The following is a 24,411-nucleotide window of genomic DNA, read 5'->3' as shown; positions in this document are numbered from 1 at the left end:
CTATTTATTACATCCGGAACCTGTGAGATTCAGCTCTCCCAACCAGACCCTGGGATGGGTGAGAGAAAAGGGGGTGGGGTGTCCCTCCCATCCCCACTCTGCCCAGCTCTCATCACTGTCAGACCCACCAGAGCTGAGGGTGGAGGGACTGGGGGCTGGGGCAGCCTGGGTCCCCCTCCCCCTCTCTGTGCCTCGGTCTCCCCCCTTCCGTGGTGGGCGGGGGGGAAGCTCCATTCTTAACCTACCTCGTTTTGGGGAGGGGTGGGACGGGGGGGCCAGAGTGCTGTACGGTGCTGTGGGACGCGGATGAAGCAGTGGGGGCTGGGGAAAGATTCCCCGGCGCCACATCCCAGCAGCGCCTCTCCCAGGTCTCCCAGTCCTGCTCCCTGCTGGTACCCACCTCTGATCCATGATTACCCTTCATTGCCCCCAAATCAGGGGTGCATGGAGGGTTGACCCTGGGACCCAGGAAGACCTCAGACCCTGGAGCCCCCAGGCCCAATTTCCCAGCTGCTTGCCCCTCAGATTGGATGCTTGGCCCCCAGACTTGGGGGAGGCACCCCAACATTTATCTTCCTGATCTTGATTCCAAGCCAGTCTGTGACCTCACTATTGTCAATGTCAGTGCAGGCTGAAATGGTGGGGGAGGATGGGGGCCAAAGACCCAGCCTTGTCACCGGGGGAGAGGGGCATGAGATCTGCTCCAAGAAATGTCTGTGACAAAGTCTCAGCCTGTGTTATTTATTTGTAGTGGCGTGCCCCATCCGCTCACCTTTCTGAACTGCCAGTTTTCTGCCTAAATTCTTGTTTCCCCTCCACATCCTTTAGTCCCAAGCAGACGGTCCAGCTGAGTTTTATATCCCTCAACAAGCACATATACTGAACACCCATCACGTGCCAGGCTCTGTTGTAGGCACTGAGAAAAAAGCAGTGAGCAGAACACACAAACATCCCTTCCCACAAAGAGCTTATCAATTTTATGGTGGGGGACACAATAAGTTAATGACTTCATATACTAGAAATGATATAAACTATAAAGAAAAAATAAAATGGGGATGGGGGATACAGGCAGTTTTGGCCAGAGTGGTCAGGCTAGGCCTTACACAGGAGCTGACAGTTGAATAAAGCCCTGAATGAGGTGAGCGAGTCCTGCGGATGTCTGCAGGGAAGAGCATTCCAAGGAAAGGGAACAGCCAGTGCAAGGCCCTGAGGCAGAAGTGTGTCTGGGAAGTCTGAGGAACATTGAGGAAGCTAGAGTGTCTGGCAGGGAGAAAGAAAAAAGAGTACTAGGAGGTGACAGGGCAGATCTGTGGGCTCATGGAAGCCATTGTATGGACTTTGATTTTTATGCTGAGGGAGATGGAGCCACAGGAAGGCTCCAAGCATGAGAGGGATGTGGCCTGATTCAGGTGTTCTCTGCTGCATGTAGGCAACAGACAGACTGGGGGTGGGGGCAGGCTAACGGTGACGAGGCTGCTGTGACCATCCAGGACAAGACAATGGTGGACAGGACGAGAGTGAGTGCAGTGGAGTGGGGAGAAGTCGGCACATACTGGCTCTGTTTTGAAGGTAGAGTCCACAGATTCACATATGGGGTTTGCTGTAAGGAGAGGAGACAAGGTTATAAGTCCAAGTTTTTGGACTGAGCAATCTTTTTTGTTTTTACATAGCTCCCAACAGTCGTTGAACCTGAGCAATTTTAAATGTTTTATTGAGGTCAACAAATGGTCCCTTGAGTGCCCTGCCTTGGAGTAATCAGGGCTCTTGAGAGACCCTATTAAAGGCAGGCTGTGTCCCTGAGGAAAAAACTCTGGCCCTCGGTTCTTCCCGGAGGCTCCCAGTCCACTCCCCCTCCCAGCAGAATTATCTAGGAACTGCTGGAAACCCGGATAGAGTAAGGAAGAGATTAGATCTGGAACCATTATTAACAACAGCAATAAAAGCAGCAGCAATAACAGAAGAAATAGATTCAGTGGTTAAAGAACATGGAATTTGGAATTAGATCTTTGAGTCCTGGCACCACCACCACTCTGTGACTTACCCTCTCTCAGCCTCGGTTTTCTCCTCTGTAAAATGGGGATAAGACACTTTAACCCAAAAGCACACACTAAATGCTTAATTTGTTAGTTGTTATTTTTAATTGAGTACCCTGTGTCTGCTAAGCACTTTTTACATACAGGACTCTAATCCTCACAAACAACTCCGAACAGGTAGGTCCCATTACTGTCCTCACACAGATGGGAAACAATTCGGCAGGAACACAGAGCTGATGAGTAGGGGAGTCAAACCCTAACCCTTGTTTGCCTGACTGCTAGGGTGCGATCTCGTAATAACTGTGGCGTATTGTACCTGCTCACTCCAAGGCCTAACGGGCACTTTGTGCTCGATGAGCGGGCCCTAGCTCTGGTGGGGAGCGGGTGTGAGGGGCGAGCGGGGATTCCTGGGTCCCTAACGTAATTCCAACCCTAAGGCAGAAAAGAGGAAGCGAGTTTCTGGATTTAGGGCAGAGTTGGGTGAACAACACTCCGCTTTAAGAGCAGAAGCAACTGAGGGAAGCTGAAAAAAAGGAAACAGAAGTTGCTTTTATGTCTCCATGGTAGCGACACCCGGTAGCTAGTCGTGACAGCGGGGACCTGAACGCACGTTCTGGAATTTACAGCGCCAGGGGGCGTTCCCAGACTCCCTACAGGTTACCCGTGGGGCGGTGCTGGCGGCCGTGGGGAGGGTTTTGCCTCCTCCTGCGCCAATTGGAGCCCGAAGCTCCCTCGCGAGAAGAGGCTGATTGGTCGGTGCCGCTACAATACTCTGCCCCGGGGAGGCTGCGCACGGCGCTCCAGGGGCGGGGCCTACCGCCAGCCGGCAGGGGGCGCGCACCGGCGCAGAGGAGACGCTTTCATGGAGGGGGCCGCGGTGGCCCGGGACCTGCAGGCTCTAGGGTAAGAGGGCGTGCGGTGTCGCTGGTGGGTGCAGGAAGGGCAGGTTTGCCCTCAGGACGCGGACGGGCGGGGACTCTCGCTGACCTCCCCGACCCCTACCACTGCCTCGGCCCCACCGCAGGTATGGGGGTTTCCCGGGGGCGGCGTCGCGGGGCACCTCGTGCCCAGACTTCAGGGCTCTATGCGGGCGGCTGGCGGCCGAGCTGGCGACTCTGGGCGCCCTGGAGCAGCAGCTAGAGGAGGGCGCTGAGGTGCTGAGCGCCGGCGACGGTACGTATGGGGCAGGAGAGTCGGCGGGATGGAGCCGCTGCTTTCGCCGCGCCCTGACGTCCTGCCCGCTGCAGGCCCGGACGCAGAGGAGGAATTTCTGCGACAGTTGGTGGGCCTGCTGCGGGAGTTGCACTGCCCGGATCGCGCGCTCTGCGGCGGAGACTGCGCCGCCGCGCTACGGGAGCCGGACGCGGGCCTGCGCCTGCTGCGTGAGCCGGGGGCTGGCCTGGGATGCGGTCGTGGGAGCGCCGAGGTTCCAGGAGGGCGGGGTCAGAATTTTAGGGCGGGCATAGGGCTCTGAGATGGGCGGGGCTACAAATTTGTGGGAGGGTCTGGTAGCTCAAGTGGTTTGGGCTAGGAGGTGGGCAGGTGGGCGGGAGTCAAATTCCAAGGAGGGGACACGATCTCGAGGTGGGGCTTATTCTGGAGGTGGAGCCAGGATTTCAGGTGGGCAGGAGTAAAAGGCCCTGTAGCTTTTTGATTATGGTAGCTAGAGTAGCAACCCTTGATTGCACCGCTCCCTTTTCCTACTTTTAGGTTTTCTTTGCTCGGAGCTCCAGGCTGCCCGCCTTTTGCGCCTGTACCCCTCGCTGGATCCCAGCCCTGTGTCTTCCCCTGGGGAAGGGGCAGAAGAGAAAGCTGGCATGGTCCAGGAACTGAGTCTTACCCTCCAAGCGCTGGGGCTGCCCAGACCTACACCGGGGACCCCTGCCAGCCGGCTGCTGCAGGAGTTGCATGCTAAGGTGAGAGTCAGAGCCCCTTCCCCACCGGGGCTGCTCCACTTTCCTTGGGTGGGGAGGCGTGGATCTTCTCTCCAAAGAAGTGCGGCAGGAGTGCCCCACCCACAGGCGTGGTTTTCTAGAGCTGCGAGTGCCATTCTCATTTCCATTGCCTAGTCCTGACGGCCATGGAGAACCGGGGTCCACGGGGACCTGGGGTCCACAAGGACTCCATCCTGTTTCTACTGCAGTTGGCCTGACTTCTTCTCCCATCAGATCTCAGAACTGCTGCCTTCCTTGCCCCCAGGGTCCATGCAGCCCCTCCTCAGCTGTGCTCTAGATGCACCCAGATGGGTAAGACTGTGTGTGGCGGGATGTGAACAGTGTCCTCATCCAGAGATGGGAGTGAGAGGGACTGCTGGCATGACAAAGACTTTTTCTCCCAGGAAGCATTGGAGTCTCTGTCCCAAAGCCTGAGAGATCAGTACTGCTCCCGCCGCTGCCTCCTTCTCAAGCGCCTTGACCTCACAACATCTGCTTTCCACTGGAGTGATCGGGCAGAGGTGTGGGCAGAGGACCTTGGCAGGAGCAGGGAGGCCCAGTTGTCGGGGCGACAGCTGCAGGGAGGAGGAATGGGGGCCAGAAATATTACCCTCTTGGAAGTTCTGAAGCTTAGGCAATTTTACAATCTTGTGAGTTTGGGGGCTTCTAGAATCTCAGGGCTCCCAGGGCATCGTAGAATTCCCAGCTCTAAGCTGGGAGTGTTTTCAGAGCTTTCCCCCTTCTTTAGAGATGTCGGCAGTGAGGCCCTGAGTGGGGAAGAGATGCTTCGAAGATGACAGATGTCACCCGGGGAGGGCTCTTGGGCACCTTCTCCATGCCACCCCTTCCCCCCACCAGGCCCAAGGAGAAGCCATGAAGGCAGTGCTGATCCCGATTCGAGAGGTTCTGACCCCAGAATCAGATGTCTCCGTTGCGCACGTCCTCGCTGCCCGAGCCGACCTGTCGCGTCTCGTCCCAGCCACCAGCGTGGCTGCCCGCCGAGGGACCTGCTGTGCTATCAACAAGGTGGGCACCTGGGTGAGGAAGGGCCCTGGCATCCTTGGCCGTCAAATTCCCCTTCAGCCTTTGCTCAGGTCCAAGCTTGTCCTGCCCCACCTGGGTTCCTGGTCTCTGGACTCACCGCCTGTAATCCAGCCACTTGATATGGTAGCTAGAAGGACCTTTGTCACAAAAAAATGTGACCTTGTACCTTGTACTTTCTTAGCTCAGAACCCTCTCACAGTCCCCCAGTGGCTTGAAAACAAAGACCAGCTATTTATGGAGCCCTGTCCACCTCTCCACCTTAGCCTTAAAATCCTTCCCCACAACCTCACCCTATTTATTGTATTATTTGTTTTTTAAAAACCATTTTAAAAAACCAGAAATACCCTTGTTTAAATGATTAGGTATCTGGCCTCATACCTCTGTAAGTAGTCTTAATAACACTTACGTGAATGCATATTAGGGAGTAAAGTCTAGGACGGCAAAAAAGTAAGGCAAAATATAAGAAAAAAGTGATTTACTTTAAGGAAATATAGTAAGTAAATAATATTACAGGTGGTGCCCAAATGATGGATATTTAGAAGAAAACACTAGTTTGCTGAGAATGTTGTACAAACCCCCATATATGAAATAGACAAAGTTGGGGCACTCTTGTCAGTGCTGGGTGGGGACTTGGACCTCTGCCGTCACCCTCCCCTTCATTTCCCTCTTGCTGAGGCCCTTGGAACCCAGTTCAAAAGCTTCGTGCTTTTATCTTCCGCCGATTCAGTGCTCTGTGCCCCAGCCACTATACCTAAATAGTCAACAGTGGCCCTTCCTTCTTCAACGTCACGCTGTTGTTCCCTTTGCTTTCTGGCCTCCTTGTCCAAGATTTTTTTTTTTCTCTGAAATTCAAGTCTAATCACCTCTCAGGTGCTTATGGGCAATGTGCCAGACCGGGGGGGCCGCCCAAATGAGCTGGAGGCCCCCATGCCCAGCTGGCGAGACCGGAGAGAAGACGGGGGTGGGCAGAGGCCGGGCCGCCAGTATCGGGGCCACAAGAAGAAGAAGAAGTGAAGTGGGACCGCTGGCAGGGGGCTCCTCCACGAGATGCTAATGCCAGTGGTAAGCCCTGGGGAGCCAGTTCGAGGCTTTCCCTTGGTACTTGGCACCAAAGCCCCCTATCCCCTGTTCCTGAGGCCCCTAATGTCCTAGCCCCATCCACCACTCCACACCAAGAACTGAGTTTTCTGAAAAATAAATTTAATTTATGACAGCCGTAGGACATATCTCTGCAGGGCCAGGTTGGGGTGCTTCGGTCTGGCGGGCGGTGTGGGTCTCTGCTCCCTGGGTCTGGACAGGCCCCTGTTGCTCTGACCTGCAAAGTCCTTTGCTCTTAGCAATACATCTGTCCCTTCCTGGGGGCGTGGGGAAGGGTATATTCAGGCGTTGGACGAACGTTTGTGAGGTGTCCACACATGCCAGCCGTGTTCCAGGCACCAGCGACACAGCAGGGAAAGACAGAGACAGAAATCCCCGCTGTCCTGGAGCTGACATTCCTGGTGAGGAAAGGCAGACATTCAAAGGGGGACCGGGTCAGATGTCTAGTTTGTCAAATGGGGAAAGTTCTGTGAAGAAAAATAAAGCAGAGAAGCAGGATGGGGACTGTGGGGGGGGGGGGACTGTGTCTTTGAGTATGGTCAGGGAAGCCTCATGGAGAAGGGGCCACTTGAGCAAAGTCCCAAAGAGGGAGACAGGTGGGCCTCAGGAAGAGCATTCCAGGCAGAGGGAACAGCCAGTGCAAAGGCCCTGAGGTAGGAGTATTTTGGGCATGTTCAGGAAACATCAAGACCAGTGTAACTGAAGTAAGGCGAGTAAGGAGGTGAGGGCTGGGAGGTGAGGTCAGAGAGGTGTTGGGGCGGATCGTGTGGGGCTTTGTGGGCCACAGTGAGGACTCTTGCTTTTACCCTGATGAGGGGAGCCACAAGAGGGCTCCGAGCAGAGGAGAGCTGTGATCTGACTTAGGGATTCGCAGGCTCCTGTTCCGTCCCCTTCCCAGCCTTCTCTCCTGTCTCTGGAAGCCCAGAGTCTGGAACTACCTGCTCTTTTGAGTCTTGCCTCCAGTCCTTGGCATCTCTGCCCCCTGGAGCCAGCAGCTTAACCTCTCCGAGCCTCAGTCTCCTTGTATGTGAAATAGAAGTTTAGGGAGGTGGTGAGATCATCCCTGAGTCTAAATATAACCAACACAGAGCTACATAGATACTTGGTGTAGGAAAAGGGAAGTATGATCAGTACCCACTGTGATGCAAGAGAAGAAAATAACTTTCAGGGTAAGAGATGATGGGCATGTCACCAAAGACAGCGTGAACAGGGAGGGAGCAGTGCCTTTGGGAGCCCTGCTGGAGGCTCAGGGCAGGACTTGGGACTGGCTGGGGGAAGGGAGGAGACTGAAGTGGTGTCTAAGAATCCAGCTTGGAGGAGGAGGTGGATGACGGGGCCATCGCTGGGCAGGGGACCTGGAAGGAGGAAGACATCGGGTGATTCGGGGAACATACTATATCTAGAAGACATTTCACCACCAGGAGCATGGCCTCACCCAGACTGTGGTAAATGGATGAATGAATGTCCCCTTGGACTCAGTTTTTAATCTAATCTGAGAGTCCCTGCCCTTGAATAGCAGAATTTATGCCACTGACATTTATTGTAGTTCCTGATGTATTTGGCCTTATTGTTGCCATCTTATTGGTTTTTTTTCTCCCTAAATCCTTTTTTCCGTCCTACTAGTGGTTAACCTCCTTTTTTCCCCCAACACATTAAAATCTGTATTTTTCCATCAACATTAATAATGAACTAGTACCTGTACCCTCCCACCCTAGCAATAGAAGACTCATGCATATTTTTACTTTTCTGCTGTTCCCTGCATCTGTCTGGTTTCCCCAGGCAAAATGACCCGTCTCCCCCATATCCAACTGGGTAGGGAGCAGTTCCTTCTCACCATCTCTGATTCCCAGGAAGGGTGTGGGGCCTCCGTCTGGGTCCAGGCATGGCGAAGGCGGCACCCAGTCTCAGGTTCCAGGGATAGTGTGTCGGAGAGATTTTCCTCGGAGCCTGTTTGTGGAGTGGTGGATGGAAGGGATGTGGGTATAATGGGAAGGGCCTCATGACCTTGGACTTAATTCCTGTCCACCAGGTTCCTCCCCAGGACTGCTCTGCTCGGGGTCTTACCACAGCTGGCAGGGGGACTTGGTGTGGGCGGGACTGGGGCTCCTGGGGGGCCCGCATCGCTCTTGGCCCCCGGCCTCCTCTTACACTCCACCTTCACTTGGTCTCTGCAGTGTTTGTGGCAACACAGCCCACAGTCTGGGGGAAGGCAGTGGTTCATGGCCAGAGGCCCAATCTGTGCCCTCCATTCTTCCCACTCGTCGATGCCCCACTCACCCCGACAGCGGTAGCCTTGCTTGGTGACGCCCCAGAGCTGGGAAGAGAAAGCAGAATAGGTTACCCAGCCTAGGGGAGGGAGGGCTATGGATTGGAGGAGGAGGGGCAGAAGTATGGAAGCTACCCAGGTTCTGAAAATTCTCTAGGCTAGAGATTTAACTGGAATTAAAAGAATTATAATGTCTCAAGTTTGAAGAATCATCTGGGATATTAGAATTAGGGGAAATTAGACGTTAATGTAAATTCTTGGCTAGGCGTGATGCTCACATCTGTAAACCCAGCATTTAAGGAGGCTGAAGCAGGAGGATCTCTTGAGGTCAGGAGTTCGAGACTAGTCTGAGTAATATAATGAGACCTCGTCTCTACAAAAAAATTTTTAAAACTAGCCAGGCATGGTGGTGCACGCCTGTAGTCCCAGCTACTCAGGAGGCTGAGATGAGTGGATCTCTTGAACCCAGGAGTTCAGGGCTACGGTGGGCTATAATTGTGCCACTGCACTCCAACCTGGGTGACACAGCGAGACTCTGTCTCTGAAAAGGAATTAAAAGAGAAAAATATAAAATGTAAATTTTACAGGCAGGGATTGTGTCTGTTGTGTTCCTGCCGTATCTCCAGAGCTTAGAACTGCCAGGCACAAAGGTGCTCAGTAAATATTTAGCGAGTGAATAAATGAATTGGGAAGTAATCCAAGGCTTGTGAATTAGTCTCGGTTTGGAGACTGAGAGATTTGTCTGTTACCCAGAGTTTGAGGATACTTTGAATTTGGAACTTATCCAGTGTTTGAGTGGTCTGGAGTCTAGAGATTTGGAGACCGATTCTGTTTGGACATAATCTACCCAGGTTTGTAGGTTATCTGGAGTTTTGGATCTTGTCCACTGTTTGGCAACTGTCCCAGGTGGAGCTGGCCTGGGATCTGGGGACTAGCCGGGATGTGGGCACTGTCGAGGGTTTGGAGACTATCCAGGATGTAGGGCGTATCGGTGTTTAGGGTTTATATGAAATGTGGGGATTATCTGAGGCTGGAGGATTTTCTGGAGTCTGGGGACTGTGCCCCAGGGCAGGGCTGGTTTTCGGAGCCCGGCCGTGAGGAATTGGGGCTCTGCAGGGGAGGGGGCCCCCGGGGCAGAGTGCTCACGAAGCCGCTGCAGCTGTCACAGAAGGTGGGCTTGCGGAGGGTGACCTCATGGAAGGTGTGCAGGAAGGCCAGGCCCAGCTTGGAGCAGATGGCGCTGGCCCGGAGCAGGTACCCCGTCAGCTCCTCTCTGCTGAAGGAGCCTCTCCTGGGGGCAGAGACGGAGCCTCAGCACACCCGGGCCCTGCCTCCCCCAGACCCGGGCGTCCAGGCAACCCCCGTGTCCTCGTCTTCGGGGACCCAGGAGTCAGGACCGCTTACCCCTGGCGGGGAGGTGGGTGAAGCCCATGGCAGGCGAAGGGGAAGCTGCCCGAGAGCCGCTCAAAGTCCTCCTGAGAGATGGTTCCTCGGCCTTCAGGGTCATAATTCTTGAATACGGACTGGGGAGCAGCGAGGGGAGGCAGAACGCGGCCCGGTGAGCGAGGTGCGAGCCCCACGGCCTCGCAGCCCCTCTGCAGGGCCCTGCAGGTGTCTCCCGCCTGGCCCCCCGCAGCCAGGCCACTGTCCCCGCCTTACCTCCACCAGCTGCTCCACATGCCGACCCAGGGTGACCCTGTCCGGCTTGGGTGTCACACCAGGGGCCCACTCTACCACCAGAGGTGCTTTGAAGGGGGAGGGTGGCTGGGGCAGGGACAGAGGGGCACAGTTAGTCAGCGCAGAGACTTGGGCAGTGGAGGGGGAGGAGGGTCAGAGGTCAGGGGCCAGGTCTCACCAGACTCTTGGGACAGCGGGGCTCGCGGGCGTAAGAAAGCTCGTAGATCTCATCCTCCGTGTAGAAGAGATCCAAGGAAAGCTGGGCGCGGGCAGGGGCGTCACAGACCCCTCTTTGTCTCCGTCCTCCTGCCTGCAGCCTGCATCCCTGCCTGGACCGCCACTCTCTGTCCTCTTGCCAGAGCCCCTTTTCTCTGGGGACCCCTAAGATCTCTCCCACCACACCCCCCTCGCACTCCACACTGTGCCTTTCCCCGTCTAGAAATGCCATCTTCTCGCTCCCTATTTAAAATCGCAGCCCTGTTACTTGCCCATTGTTTTCCCTACAGCAGTTCTGGGCTAAGAGTGGCCATGTTTCCACACTTTGTTTCAACAGCCATCGTTTTTCTGACTTGCTCCCTGCGGTGTCCCCAGCAGCGGTGTCCCCAGCAGCGGGGAGTGCCGGGCTCACAGCAGGTGCTCAAGAAACATTTGGGCTGGTGGCCCTTCAGAAGCAGCAGAGCAGAGGGCCGTGAGCACCCACCATCCTAGGGCAGGGCCAGCTTCGCAGGCCAGCCCCCCCTGGCTGAATGCTCTGCTGTCACCATACTGAAATTTTTAATAACTTTGAACAAGGAGGCCCATGTTTTCATTTTGCGCTGGACCCTGCCAATTATGTAGCTGGTTCTGTCACAGCAAGTCAACTTTCCAGTTTTAAACTACATGGCCCTTAGCATCCCAGACTGGATTCAAACACTGAGGGAAAGTGTAGCCAGATCCCGCACCCACGGTCCCAAGCCAGCTCGGAGGCTGGGCTGCCAGCAGTAAAATCCTAGTTTTACTGCTTGTGGGACAGTGGGCAAGTGACCTCGCCTTCCTGGGCCTCAGTTTCCCAATCCATAGAATGGGCACAATAAGGGTCCCTGCCTCATAGGTTTGTAAGGTAGAATGAAGTGATCTGTGGAGAGGGTTTTTTGGTTTTTTTTAACACAGTGCCTGGGACATAGTAAATGATCAATAACTATTACTAGCTTTTGGCTTAGATTTCTGGATATGTCAAAGCTTGGAAGTTTGGACTATTGGCATGAGAAGCTCAGAAGCTTGGCATTCAGGAGTGTGAAAGCCCCAGACAATCCCAGAGCTCAGATCAATGGATACTTGAGTTGCTGGAGGAATCAAGGGGCATCATTTACATAGCTCACACTGTGCTCTAGAGACTGTTTGAAGTACTTTATATGAATTATATTATTGGTTGATTCTCCTCAACCATCCTCCAAAGTGGGTCGTATTATCACTCCCATTTTGCAGATAAAGAAACTGAGGCCAAGGGGCGAAGTGACTTGCCTAAGATCACACAGCTAGAAAAAAAACCTAGAAGCTCTGGCTTCAGAGCCTGTGCACGGCAAGCATGATTCTACCCTGGTCCTGCAGACCCTCACCCGCCCAGAACCCTAAATCTCAGTCTCCTCGCTCAGCCCCTGGGAGCCCAGCCTGGGCAGGGCAGGCAGCTCACCGTGAGAAGATGCAGCAGGTCCTCGTTGGCACTGCAGGGCGGCTGCTGCCCCTGCAGGGCTGCCAGCTCCTGCAGCCGCAGGTAGAGGCTGTTCAGCTTGGGTAGGTGCAGACGGCCATCAGGCAACCGGTCAGGCTGTGCCTCGTGCAGGGACACCAGGTCCTTGAGGTGCACACCCAGCACTGGCAGCCGGAAGCCCGTGCAGCCAGCCCAAGTGCGGCGGTAGCGGGCATAGTTGTTGTGGGAGGCGAGGAGCTCGGTCAGTTCCAGCAGGGCCTGCGTGGGAGGGACATGTCATAGGGGCATGTTATCGGGAGGGCCGTTCTGTTCCCTGAGGCCCCTGGAGGGGAGTGTCCTAGCAGCCTCCTGTGTGCGCTCCAGACCCCCAGGGGCCCAGTGGCATTTGGGACACCACCATTGTCCCTCCATATCCCACATTGGTCTCAGCATCTTCCCCAAACTGCTCTTCCTTTTGGGTCCCCATCTCAGAGAGGCCCCACTATCCGCCATTCCCAGGCTAGATAGAGCAATTTCTCAAAAACCTGAGAAATCACGTGTCATCGCTCCTAAACCTTCCCTAGCTCCCCATTGCCCTCTGGATAAAGCCCAAGCACCTTAGCCCAGCTGCTGAGGCTCAATGGGATCTTCCCCTGGGCATCTCCAGCCTAACTTCCTGCCTCTTCCTGACCTCAGCCACACGCCAGATTCAAGAATGACTCACTCTTCTCGGACCACCTCCCAGGACATCTCCAACCCATGCTCCTCCCTCGGGTGGCACACATGTTGGCATCTTTGGGTGTGTGTCTCAGCTCCCCACCTGGTCTGCAAGTTTGTTAGCATCTGCCTCCCTCACACCCCGCTCAGGACCAGGCACGCTGAGAGTGGAGAGGGGTCAGCCCGTGGGTGGACGGATGACAAGGGGGAAGAAGGCAGACAGAGCCTGGAGGTCTGTGGGGTTTGGAGGAGCAAGTCCTCGGGTGGTTCCCGGGCTCCTGGGCAGGGATGGGCAGGGGTTGGGGAATTTAAGGGTGGGAGTTCAGGTCAGCTGATCACTTGGACTTTGGGAGAGGGTAGTGGGGATTCACCTTGGTGCTGTCAGGGCTCAGGTGGGTGTGGGAGTCCTTGAGTCTGGAGATGGCACTATGACACAGGCCCCCCGTGACCGCCATCAGAGTGTTGAAATTCTGCAGCTGGTGGAGACTCTAGGAAGGGAGGCGGCGCATAGGGATGGCAGGTATTGTAGGACAGGCAAGTCGGAAGTTCAGATGAGAACATCCCGGGTGACTTGGGGTCCAAGGCATGTGCAGCAGTGGCCCGGTGTGGGCATCAGACGGGAGACAGAAGGGGGGTGTGTCCAGAAGGAGTGGCCACAAGCAGGCATGTGGGCCTCACAGGGGCATCAGATTGTTATCTGGGGCTCTGGGGCGGGAGGTCGGGCAGGTGACAGGCTCATGGGAGGTTAGAAAATGTGGGAAACAGGCGGGTATGGGAGGAGGACAGATTTGGGGAGTAGACAGGTGTGTGTCAGACAGGTGTCAGGGTGTCAGGCACCTGGGGGTCAGACTGCTCTGAGAGTCAGACAGGTGAGGGGAGACAAGAAGGCGTGGGCTCTGGGCAGGAGTTGGGAGCCAGGCAGAGGTGAATGGAGCCAGAGAGGTATGCAGGGGTCAGACAGATGCGAGACAGCTGTGGGGTCACGTGGGCATCAGGGGAATTCCCTCACCCTCCCTTTTCCCAAATTCGAAGGGCAGAGGTCGCTGTGGAGAGAGGGGGGCTTGGGAGGAATGGAGGATGCTCAAACCAAGGAGGCCCCTGGGGACAACAGAACCCCCAGGCCTAGGAGCGGGCAGGAGGAAGCAGAGCGAGGGAAGCAGCCAGGGGAGGGCGTGGTCTGCGTGGAAATGCACAAGGGGGTGCGGCCACGGTGGGGGCCGAGGGCTTCCCTTTTCCCCAGAAGGGAGGGAGGGTATCCGGAGGGGGAGGGGAGGTGCGTGACACAGGGGGACGGGGAAGGGAGGAGCGGGCGTGACGGGGACGGGTGCGGTCACTGTCTGAAGGGGGCGCTGGGGCCTGGGGCCGGAAGGCTTGGCGGAGGCAAAGGTGGGGCACGGGAGGGACGCTTTCCTTGTCCTGAGAATAGAACATTCGGGCACAGGCTTGGGAGACCGGGCCGGGAGGGACTTCGTTAACAGCCACGTCTAGGGCCAAGGCAGACTGGATGCGGTGATGTCAAGGCCAAGGAAGAAGTCACAGTCCGGGGTTAGAACACCCGGACCGTGGCCTCGGGGGCGGGGCCGGGAGACGCGTGACGTCACCGCCGGGATGGCCGGGCTGGGGTGGCCCTGCAGGGGCGGGGGCCTGGGAGAGCGAGGTCAGGTAACTCTCGCAGCGCCGCGGGGCTGACCCCGAAAGCCGGCGGGAAGGCGGGCGGGCTTTACCTGTGCCACCTGGATGAACTTGTCCAGCACCTGCGCGCGCTGTGCGGGGCCGGGACGGCTGAGCACCATGACCTGCACCCAGCGGGACACGCTGTTGCTGAGGCCCACGGAACCCTCCAGGGCCGGGCAGCCCTGCACCGAGCCGTGCAGAACGTAGCTCCGCAGGTCCTGCGGCTGGGGGTCAGGTGGCCGTCAGGGTGGGCGGTGGTGCTCAGGCCCTGCCCCTCACGCCATCTCCAAGCAGTCACGACCTCTGAAGTCCTAGCCTGGTCTAGTCTGAGTGACCTTTGTCATCTGTCACCCCCCCCCCAGGCTGCCACATGTCCCTGACTTCCCCAGGGTCCTCTCCCATCTGAGGAAAAATGTTTAAATAAAGCCAGACCCTATTCTGAGCACTTTATCATATTAACTAATTTAATCCTCATAACTCTAAGAGGTTTGTACTGCTATTATTATTCCCATTTTAGAGATGAGGCAATTGAGGCACAGAGAGGACAAGTAATTTGCTCAGGGTCACACAGGTGTGCATCTGTATGCTCTTACTGTATACCTGACTGGTATACAATCAGCAAAGGGGAGGATGGAGAAGAGGATTGAAATCAGCTTCTATTTGTTCTTCTGAAAGAGCGTGTATTCCACACACATCTACTGTACCACGTATGTTCGTATATTTACATATATACACACGCAATCAGGAAATTTCCACATTAAGGAACCAGATCCCCAGCTTCCCTGGAAACTCTGACGTCAAGATGGCAAAAGCTAACACATACATATACCGAAGCACATGAAATTGACATTTGGGTAGGTAAAATACGGAAATTTCAAATTGTTCCACCAAATAGCATTTGCTCGGGACCAGGCACTGTTCCTATGAGGCATGAACTGTTAATATCCCCTTTTTACAGATGAGGAAACTGAGGCACGGTGAATTTAAATGCTTCCTCCATAAATGAATAAGTGATCAAATATCCCGAGCACTTACTAAGTGCCAGGCACTGCAGTAAGCATTTTAACACAGATACAGTCGTTTAATTCCCCAACTATCCAATGAAGTGTTGTGGCCTTCATTTTACAAATGAGTCCCAGAGAGGTTGAGAAACTAGTTCAAAGTGACACAGGTAAGAAGGGGCTGATGGGATTTGAACCCAGGGGCTCTGTGCTCAGCCAGCTTCATTCATTTTCCTAGACCCTCTAGCACCCAGGTTTGACAGTTTAAGAGTTTGAGGTCCCTGCTTGGATGCCCATGCAGGGGTCCTCTCAGTCTTGCCTGGCCCCCACCAGGCCCCACCCCACCCTACATCTATCCTCTGCTTGGGGCGGGGTGGGGAGGGGGGTCCTCACCGTGATAGCCTGGAAGGACCGGAACTCCAGGTAAGTGAGGTGCTGAGCCAGCTCCCCCGTCTCCAAGTGGTCGAAAAGCAGGGACACTTTGCGCTTTTTGCCCAGGCCTGGGCTGCTCATGGGGGGCGGGGGCCCGGGGCCACCTGGGCTCAGGCTGGGGGCGAGAGGGGCAGGGTATTGGAGTGGCTCCAAGCTGAGGGTTTGGGGGTGTGGAGGGAGATGGCAGAATGCGGGTAGAGCAGGAGAGGAGGCTTGGTGCTGACTCACTGGTTGGAAGAATCTCCCAGGCTCCTCTGGGCCAAGTTGCCCTCCTGGGCCACAGTGGCCCAGAAACGACCTATGGCTTCTTCTAGCTGGGGCTCCTGGTGTACGGCCTCTGGGTGTTGAGTCATCCAGTACCTGAGAGTGGTTTAGAGATGGTGAGATGAAGCTGGGGGTGGGGGTCTCTACAAGGGGTGCCTTGGGCTGAGGAATCTCTAGGTGCTAAGCTAGGGGGTCTCTAACGGTGTGCAGGGGGTCTCTGGAAGGTGCAGGTTTATTTGGAGGGGCACCAGACAGGTGAGATCTCTGGAGTAGGATGGGGGTCTCTTAACACAGGCCGGGGGGATCTCTTGGAAGTGGGACTGATGGGAAGCAGGACAGTGGGGGGGTCTCTAGACTGGGGGCTCCTGGGGGTGAAATTTTGAGGGGGACAGGGCGGGGAGGTCTTAGGACTAGGCTGGGGTATGTGGGAGGGGGCGTTTTAGGGGTCAGAGCTGGAGGTCTTTGGAAACCAGCTGGGAGAAGGGCCATGAGATCTGGTTGGGGGTCTCTAGGAAGTGGGGGTTCTAAGGAATAGAACTGGGAGGGTTTTAGGGACCAAGCCAGAGGTGTCTCAGAAGTGGGATTTTGGGGAGTGGGGGTGGGTCTGTGGGAACTGGGCTGGGGAGTCTCAGATACTTTTTGGGGGATAGCAGGATGGGAGTCTTGGGTCATGGGAGTAGAAATCTTGGCCCCGCCCTACCTGACCAGGTGACAGATCTGCAGCCGCCTCAGCTCCTGTGTGTCCTCTGCAGCCTTCTGGTACTTGGTTCTGGTCAAGGCTCTGTTATCCAGCATCCAGACCTGCCTGCTCACCCTGTCCCCGTCTCCCACGCTCTCATGTCCCCACCTTCCACCCTCTGCCTACAGGCCATGGTCCTGGGAGGATATAAGGTCAGCAGACGGGCAGCAAGGTCGGCGGAAGGCAGCACCCAGCTGTGCATGGCCAGCACCATGTTAAGAATGTGGTCCCCATGGCGCAGGCTGCCAGCTGAGTCTAGGGGCGGGAGGAGGGGGACCCTGCGTCAGAATGGGCCCTGGGCAACGGACAGCACAGCGTCCAGAGCTGGTTGGACTGCCTGGTTCCACACACCCCTGCTCCCATTTTGTACCCCCAAAGCTTGGGGCCGGGAGAAGTGGGTGCCTGGCCTGGCGTTAGGACTGAGAGGCTGCGGGGAGGTGGCCGCTCACCGAAGGACTGGATGCATTTCTCCAGCATCTCCTCCTCACTGCAGCCGCCCTCGCTCAGCACGCCCAGGTTCATGGAGGCCATGACCTTGCTGATTTCCCGGGGGCTGGGGCACGTCTTGTGGCGGCGGGCTTGTCGGGGCCGGCCCCCTGCCCCTGTCTTCCCCGTGCATTCCTGGTGGGACTTCCTGTGGGTACCCGCCACCCTGAATCATGGGAGCCCCTTCCTTCGGGCAGACCCCCAGAATGCCTCTTCGCCCCAGTGCCCCGAGGCACCCTGGGAGAAGCTTCCTAAAGGCAAAGCCCCAGGGTTACTCCCGACCTACCGCGGACTTATGCGAGAAGCCCCCAGGAATATTCCAGATCTCCCGGGGAAAATCAGAAGAACCTTCTCCTACAAGTAAACTCCCAGGGTTACTCCTGCTCCCTTCAGGGGATTAGAGGAAAAGGGCCTGAAGACCACTATGAATCCCGCAGGGAATCGCAGGAGAAGACCCCCGCCCTCTGGGACTCCTAAGGACCCTCCAGGTAATCATAAGAACTTCCTCCCCCAGGCATTGCCCCCAGATTCCTCTTGACTGTTTGGTCCCAAGGCATCATGGAAGACACTTCCTGTTGGCAGATCCCCGGGATTACCCCTGACCTCCCAGGGGATCATGGCAGAAGACCCCTGGGATCACTTCTCTTCCCCTCACCCCAGGGGAAGCCCAGGAGGCTCTGTCTTCAGGCCGACCCCTCAGAATTCCCCTTTGGCCTCCAACACCCGCCCTGCACGCCCCCCCTCCAGCCTCCTGAGATCAGGCTCCTGCACACAGACCCCTGGGAGTCTCTCTCCCCTTCTCCCCACCTTCACCCCTGCTAAGGAGACAGCACCCCCCAAGCTAGCCCTTCAGCAGGACCTGGAGTCTTAGCCTCCAGCCTGGGTCCCTAGATTAGGACCCTGGAGAGGAAATGCCAGTGCAAAGTGGCCTCCCCAGGGCTCCTCACAGGTAGGGGTCCGTGGGGCTGAGGCAGCTTCAGGGAAAGTTTAAAAATAACCCTCACTCTGCCCCGTGCCTCCTGTTCCAGTTGGGGAAAGAGGGTAATGGAGAGGAGGGAGGGTGGGAGGCAGGACGGAGCAGAATCCGGGCTCCAGACAGAGCTGCTGGCTGTGTGACTTTGTGATAGTCAATTTCTCTGGGCCTCAGTTTCCTCATAGGAAAACTCATGGACCTTCCTCAAAAATGCTCAGCAATGGACTTAGTTCGCCCAGGCCGTTAGGTGACCAGAGTGGGAGAGTTGAACTTGAGGTGCAGAGTGAGAAAGCGATCAGCAGACCCAAGCTAGGCCTGTGGCATGGGGTGGGGGGGGACCCGGGCACACCCCAAGGGCTCAGTACACGGGTACTGAGTGCTGTTGAATAAGCCTGGCGTCACCGAGCGCTGACTGTGCCAGGCCGAGGGGCGCGCTGCATCTAGACCAGTGGTTCCCACAGCTGGGTCCTCAGCCAGTACCAACAGCATCACCTGGGAACTTGATTTAAATACAAATTCTCAGACCCCCCCCCCCCAGACTGACAAAATCAGAAACTTCAGGGGTAAGTCCAGTAACCTGTGTTTTACAATCCCTCCGGGTGGTTCTGATGCAAGCTCAAGTTTGAGAACCACTGGCCTAGACTGTCTTGCTGAGCACTTAAAGGCCCCTCCGAGGTAGGGTCTGTGATTATTCTATTGACAGAAACAGACACAGAGCAGTTGAGTGACTTACCTAAGGTCACACAGCCAGGAAATGAGGCAGCCAGGACTCCACCACTAAACTGCTGAGCATTATGGGGAAGGGATCCCTTTGCACATTGGAGTCATGCTGGGGGAGGCTGGAGGAGCTACCCAGGCTGGGGAGCCCACCACCATCCGCCCCTGCGGGGACAGAGGGCAAGCTTGCCCGGGAGACAGAAACTCATTCCAGAACCTGCTGGCACAGCCAGTTCTAGGCCCCTCTCTGCAGACCGGCAGCCCCGGTAGTGTCTGGGGCAGCCAGGGTGGTTTACGAGGCAGGGGAGCCGCCTTGCCCTCTCCTGGGGCAGGGCCCTGCAGGAGCCCGGGGTTTCCAGTCCAGAGGACAGGCCATTGTGACGGGGAGCCAGGAAGACCCCAGGGAGGACAGGGACATTCAGCATAGGGAGCTGGGTGTGTGTGTGGGGGGGCGGGGTGTGGCAAGGAGGAGCTCAAACTCCAGAGAGAGAGAAAGGACAAGGTACAGGAACAGATGCTCCGATGCAAGCAGCAGCGCAGCCCCAGCTGGCTCTGGCCTCCCTGAAGCATCCTGCCACCTGGCACCCCCGTGCTGGCTCCTGGAGGAGCCAGCCCTCCTCCCCCTCGTCAGTATCTCCCCCGGCCTGCCCTCACAGTGGGAGGCCCAGGGGCTGCTAGGGAGGGTCCTCTCACCTCTTGCTGTCTTTCCTGTTCATGCTTCCTGGGGGGACGAAGGTGGGGGTCTTGCAAAGAACACGGCTCAGCTCCTCCCCCCTCGCCAAGGCTCCAGCTTCTCAGCCCCTAGGGAGCTGGGGCCTCCGCAGTGCTTGGGAAGGAAAGAGGAACTGCCCCTCCCCACCCACCCCTAGGCCAGGGGGAAGGAAGAGGCTGGGGAGAGACCAGAGGCCCCCTCCCCCACTCGGGGATCCCTTCGGGCTGAGGTTTCCGGTGCTGCCGGCCCCCACCCCCTGGCCCAGCGGGCTCGCTCTATCTCCCTCATCTTTCTGTCTCGGGGACTGTCACTGTCACACTTCAGTAAAAGCAGGTTTAGAAAAAAAAAACGTGTGACTAATATTTATGTAAAAACACACACACTCAAAAGAAAAGTCTGTTATTTCTCCGAGGACATATTCATGCATATACTGCACGAAAGTTTGAATGGAAACTCACAAGACATGTTTGGTATATTTCTTTTTATGTTTCTTTTATCCCGAGTTTACTTTTAAGTACCATTTGTACCCTGGAAAACATTTCCACTTTATTACTTTACTGTAACAAATCTTTATGTAGCACCTACTGTGTACCACACGCAGCTCTATGGGCTTTAAAAATATTAACTCATTGAATCCTCGCACAACCTAGCGTTATCTTATTACAAAAACGTTACAGGTGGAGGTAAACCCTCCCCATCCCCGTCCCCTCTTAGGCAGGGGTGACCAATACGACATCCAAACTGCTGTGTGTGCATTTACGTAGATCACCTAACTCCGTGCTCACAGAAACAGACTTTCCTTTTGAGTTTGTGTGTTTTTATCTTTTACCTAAATGTGTCATGCTTGACTTTTTTTTACATTGAAATACAAAAAAGAGCACAAATCATTAAGTACTTTGATGAATTGTCACCAACTGTGCAAACCCATGTGACATTCATACAAATCAAGAAACATCATCATTTTCCATAAACCCCCCATTCCCCCTGCTAGCACTGACGCAAGTTATTAATATGACCAGCCTTAAGTCTAACAGGGTAGTTTCGTCTCATTTTGAGCTGTATATAAATGGACTCATCTACTGTGTCCCCCTTGTTTCGTTCCACCTTGTGTCTTTGCAATTCCTCCGTGTTATTGTGTTTGGCTATGGTTTATTCCTTCTGGTTGCGGTGTAGTCTTCCATTGGCTGACGGTTCCATGATCTATCGATTGATTTTCCTATCATGGACATTTGAGTCGTTTCCAATCTGGGGCTGTTGCGAATAACGCTGCTGTGTGTTAGGTTTACTTTGAGTGGAAACCCGAAAAATTTCATAAAGGCTGTGAAACAAAAGCTGTAAATCTAACTTTGACCACAGGCAACTGCAGCCAGGCCAGCTTTCCTATCCCCCCTGACAAGGACCAAGCTACCCCAAAAAACCTTCTATAAAACCCAAGGCTTTCCCCACCCTCAGGGTGGAAGCTCTTTGGCCTCCACCCATCTGCACCCAGATGCTCAAAATAAAACAGCATTTTACTACACACCAGACTTCGTGTGTCTCCCTCTCAGATCTGGACCTAACACTGTGACTATCTGAGCACCTGACTTTTGCTAGACATAAAGTGTGCGCTTTTGTAGGGTAGGACCCAGGAGTGGAATAAATGGGTCATAGTTGTTGGAATGATTCCGCCAAACCTCATGTGTTAGTCAATTCAATGAAACCGTGCTTTCAGAAGTATATTTTTGCACCTTTCTTTTTTCACTAAAAGAAGTCACCATGGATATTTTTTTTTCCCATGCTGAAACATTTAGACAAGGGCAGAGCCCATTCTTTTTAGTTTTTCCATCATGTGACATACCATAATTTCAGACCCTCTCTCTTCCTGCCTCTTGGCCCTCGTCTCCCACAGTCTCAAGTGGCCTGCTACATGACGGCCGTCTCTCCCGTGTAGCGCCTGCATCTCCAAGATGCGACTTAACCCTCCTGGCTAAGCCTAGGCCTTGTAGCATGGGACTGTCTCGAGGCTCTGGGGACCTGGAAAAACCTCAGGGAAGAAGGTCAGAAAAGGCCCTGGCACTTGTCTATACTGTACCCATGTGGCCTTAACGGCCCTCAGGTGGTTAATGCATGCAATCAACATCGATGACCACAAGGGGAGAGATTTTCTGAGTCAAACCACAGAACCTCATAAGGCAGAAAAACGATGCATTTGATAACATGCAAATACGAGTTTTCTTTTAGAGGATGCCATGGGACAAATATCAGATGACAGACGGGGAAAAGGTATTTGCAATGTGTAAAATCAATGAGAAATTAACATCTGGAATGTAAAAGGAACAGCCGCAAATGAGGAGGAAAAAGAAAAAACCCAGTAACCCTGATAGAAAAGTGGGCAGAGTTTGAAGAGCAGGTAACAAGGAGCCCCAACACTCTGACAGGCACCTGAGAAGGTGCTAGAAGGTATTGGAACTGATCGAGAAAATGCAAATTAAAACAGCAGAGAGTCATCCCAGATAGGCCTGGCAAAAATTAGAAGTTGGAAAACGCCACGTGGGGGTTGGGGATGTGGGGAACTCTCATGCACTGACAGTGGGCAGCTGTCCCCAGGGCTGTCCAGGAGTCCCACGAAGCCACCACAGCCACGGAGCAGGCGTCCATGGAGCAACATGGGTAGGTCTTAAAACACATAATGATGACTGACAAAAATAAGAAACACCATCAATGTCTTATGGTATAATGTCCAATGACACAGAATAATTTTACATTATATATAACATTTGAAGGAAAAACAATATTTAATATACAATTATGTATTATATAATGTATAATAGATATAACATGTAATTGTATTGTGCCGTATAATTATATTAGCCTAAGTATATAATTATACAATTATGTATTATATAATGTTGAATTATATAATTCAATAATATACCAAATTATGTGCTATTTATCATAATTATATTAACACATTAATATTTAACTATGTAATACCTAGAAATCTACTACACATTGAATAACATTTTATATGTAATTTTGTTGAACTATATGATATTGTTTGATATAACTTAATACATATCATTATATGGTGGGGGTTTTTTTTTCTTTCTTTCTTTTTTTTTTTTATTTTTGAGGCAGAATCTTGATTTGTTGCCCAGGCTAGAGTGCCGTGGCGTCATCACAGCTCACTGCAGCCTCAAACTCCTGAGCTCAAGCGATCCTCCTGCCTCAACCTCCTGAGTAGCTGGGACTACAGGTGCCAGCTACCACACATGGCTAATTTTTCTATTTTTGCTAGAGACAGGGTCTCGCTCTTGCTCAGGCTGGTCTCCAACTCCTGAGCTCAAGCGATCCTCCCACCTCAGCCTCCCAAAGTGCTAGGATTACAGGCGTGAGCCACTGTGGCTGGCCCATTACATGTTAATAATAATAATTTTAATAGATCCCTGTATCTATTAAAATAGAGTTACCATGTGGCAGGCTCTAATGGATTTCCTCTTGTTATCTTTCCCATGACCCCAGTAGGCAGGGACTATTCCTAATTAGCCCAGTTGACAGATGAGGAAACTGAGGCCTGAAGTCACGCAGTTGCCTGCCTGTCAGGGAGGCCCTGGTGTGTGTGGCACCCTGAACTGGGCCTCCAGACCCCACCTGTTTTAGGGAACTGCAGAGGTGCTCCTACCTGAGCTCCCCAAAGCCCTTGGGGAGCCAGATAGTCCTCACCACCCAGGAGCAGGAAGGCATTGGTTACTGGGCTCCATGCTCCCCAACTTACAAAGCCAGGGCGGGCGCTCATCTGCGTAAAGGGGTGGTTCAGTTGGCCCCTGGGTTGAGGAATGATTAGAACCCCAGGGGTGGGGTCTGGCTCTGGGGAAGTGGGTTTTTGTTATCATCAGGAGATTTTATGCAAATATTAAGACAGTAAAGCGTAACAGTTAAGAACCCTAGCTCTGGGTTCAAATCCCCCACTCTGCCTCTGTGTGACCTTGGGCAAGTCACTCTACCTCTCTGTGCTCAGCTTTCTTCATCTGTAAAATGGGCGCTGTAAGAGTACTCATAAGGTTGCTGTGAGGACTACATGATTTATTTGAGTAGTGTCCTTAGAACCACACATGGTAGGGACCACACATTTTTGTTTTTTCCTCTAAACAACGTGAATAATAGCAAGATTGTCATGAGAACTAAGCGAGATGTAACATAATAGATCTTAGCTCAGCACCTGAAATGCAACAGGTGCACAAAAGACATCAGCTATGGCTATTATTCCAGCCCCATCAGGCGGTTTTTAATAATGATAATAAAAACGTCAACACTTACATAACATTGAAAAGGCACTGCCACTATTTTAAGCGCAGTAAATAAATTATCTCATTTAACTCAACAATCCTGTGAGGCGGGTACTATTACTATTCCCCTTCCCAGATGGGCAAACTGAGGCATGGAGAAGCTAAGAAACTTGTCCGAGGTAACCCGAGGGAGTGGCAAGGCTGGGATTCAGGTCCAGACGATCTGGCTCAGAGTCCTTGTTCTTAACCACTATGTGTGGTGCTTTTTAAAGTCGAGAGACCTGGTGCGCATCGCCGCTCCGGGGTGTGATACCCCAGCAAGAGCTTCCCCATTCAGAGCCTCAGTCTGCCCTCTGTGAAATGGGAGAATGACGGCACTTGGGGGTGGAGAAAGCTCAGCCACCTTCTAGACACTCCCCCTCCCATCCCAGCCCCTGCCACGCACACCTCAATCCAAGGGTTGGTCTGTGGGCGGGGCTCCGGCTAAGGGGCGTGGCCTCGGCGTCCTGGCCCAATGGGAGCTGAGGGGCGGGGACCCCCGCTCTCATCTCTGTCCCGCGCGCGTGTCCTCCTCGCAGTTCCATCTACCTCGCGGGTGCGTCCGGCGTCCCTAGAGGTCTCCGACCCCAGCCCGCCCCCAGCCCACCCGCCCGGCCTGCAGCCCCCCGCCCCTATTTCCCGACCGTAGCCCCGGCCCCTCGGGCCTCGACAGC

The 24,411-nt window shown here is 54.3% G+C and overlaps 2 protein-coding genes across 2 annotated transcripts; one reads left to right on the top strand and one right to left on the bottom strand.

The window, feature by feature from the left end:
• The first annotated feature begins 2,895 nt into the window (after positions 1-2,895).
• FAM98C (family with sequence similarity 98, member C) lies at positions 2,896-6,176 on the top strand. The gene is made up of 8 exons (XM_012657095.1): positions 2,896-2,936; positions 3,058-3,206; positions 3,281-3,415; positions 3,744-3,949; positions 4,202-4,279; positions 4,372-4,488; positions 4,826-4,993; positions 5,882-6,176. The coding sequence occupies exons 1-8, from the start codon at positions 2,896-2,898 to the stop codon at positions 6,023-6,025; spliced, it is 1,038 nt and encodes a 345-aa protein (XP_012512549.1). The 3' UTR covers positions 6,026-6,176.
• Positions 6,177-6,620: 444 nt separating this feature from the next.
• RASGRP4 (RAS guanyl releasing protein 4) lies at positions 6,621-19,470 on the bottom strand. The gene is made up of 17 exons (XM_012657011.1): positions 19,415-19,470; positions 16,995-17,179; positions 16,701-16,800; positions 16,507-16,575; positions 15,771-15,902; positions 15,504-15,657; positions 14,160-14,333; positions 12,807-12,923; positions 11,722-11,997; positions 10,231-10,311; positions 10,035-10,139; positions 9,780-9,898; positions 9,522-9,666; positions 8,387-8,423; positions 8,174-8,308; positions 7,944-8,056; positions 6,621-7,464 (listed from the first exon to the last, which is right to left on the bottom strand). Exons 1-17 carry the CDS (start codon positions 19,435-19,437, stop codon positions 7,408-7,410), a joined length of 2,022 nt encoding a protein of 673 aa, XP_012512465.1. The 5' UTR covers positions 19,438-19,470; the 3' UTR covers positions 6,621-7,407.
• Between the last annotated feature and the right edge of the window lie 4,941 nt (positions 19,471-24,411).

The sequence above is a fragment of the Propithecus coquereli genome, unplaced genomic scaffold (assembly GCF_000956105.1).
Source record: "Propithecus coquereli isolate 6110/MARCELLA unplaced genomic scaffold, Pcoq_1.0 Scaffold53, whole genome shotgun sequence".
Classification (NCBI taxonomy): Eukaryota; Metazoa; Chordata; class Mammalia; order Primates; family Indriidae; genus Propithecus; species Propithecus coquereli.
This window is presented reverse-complemented; position numbering and strand designations above follow the sequence as displayed.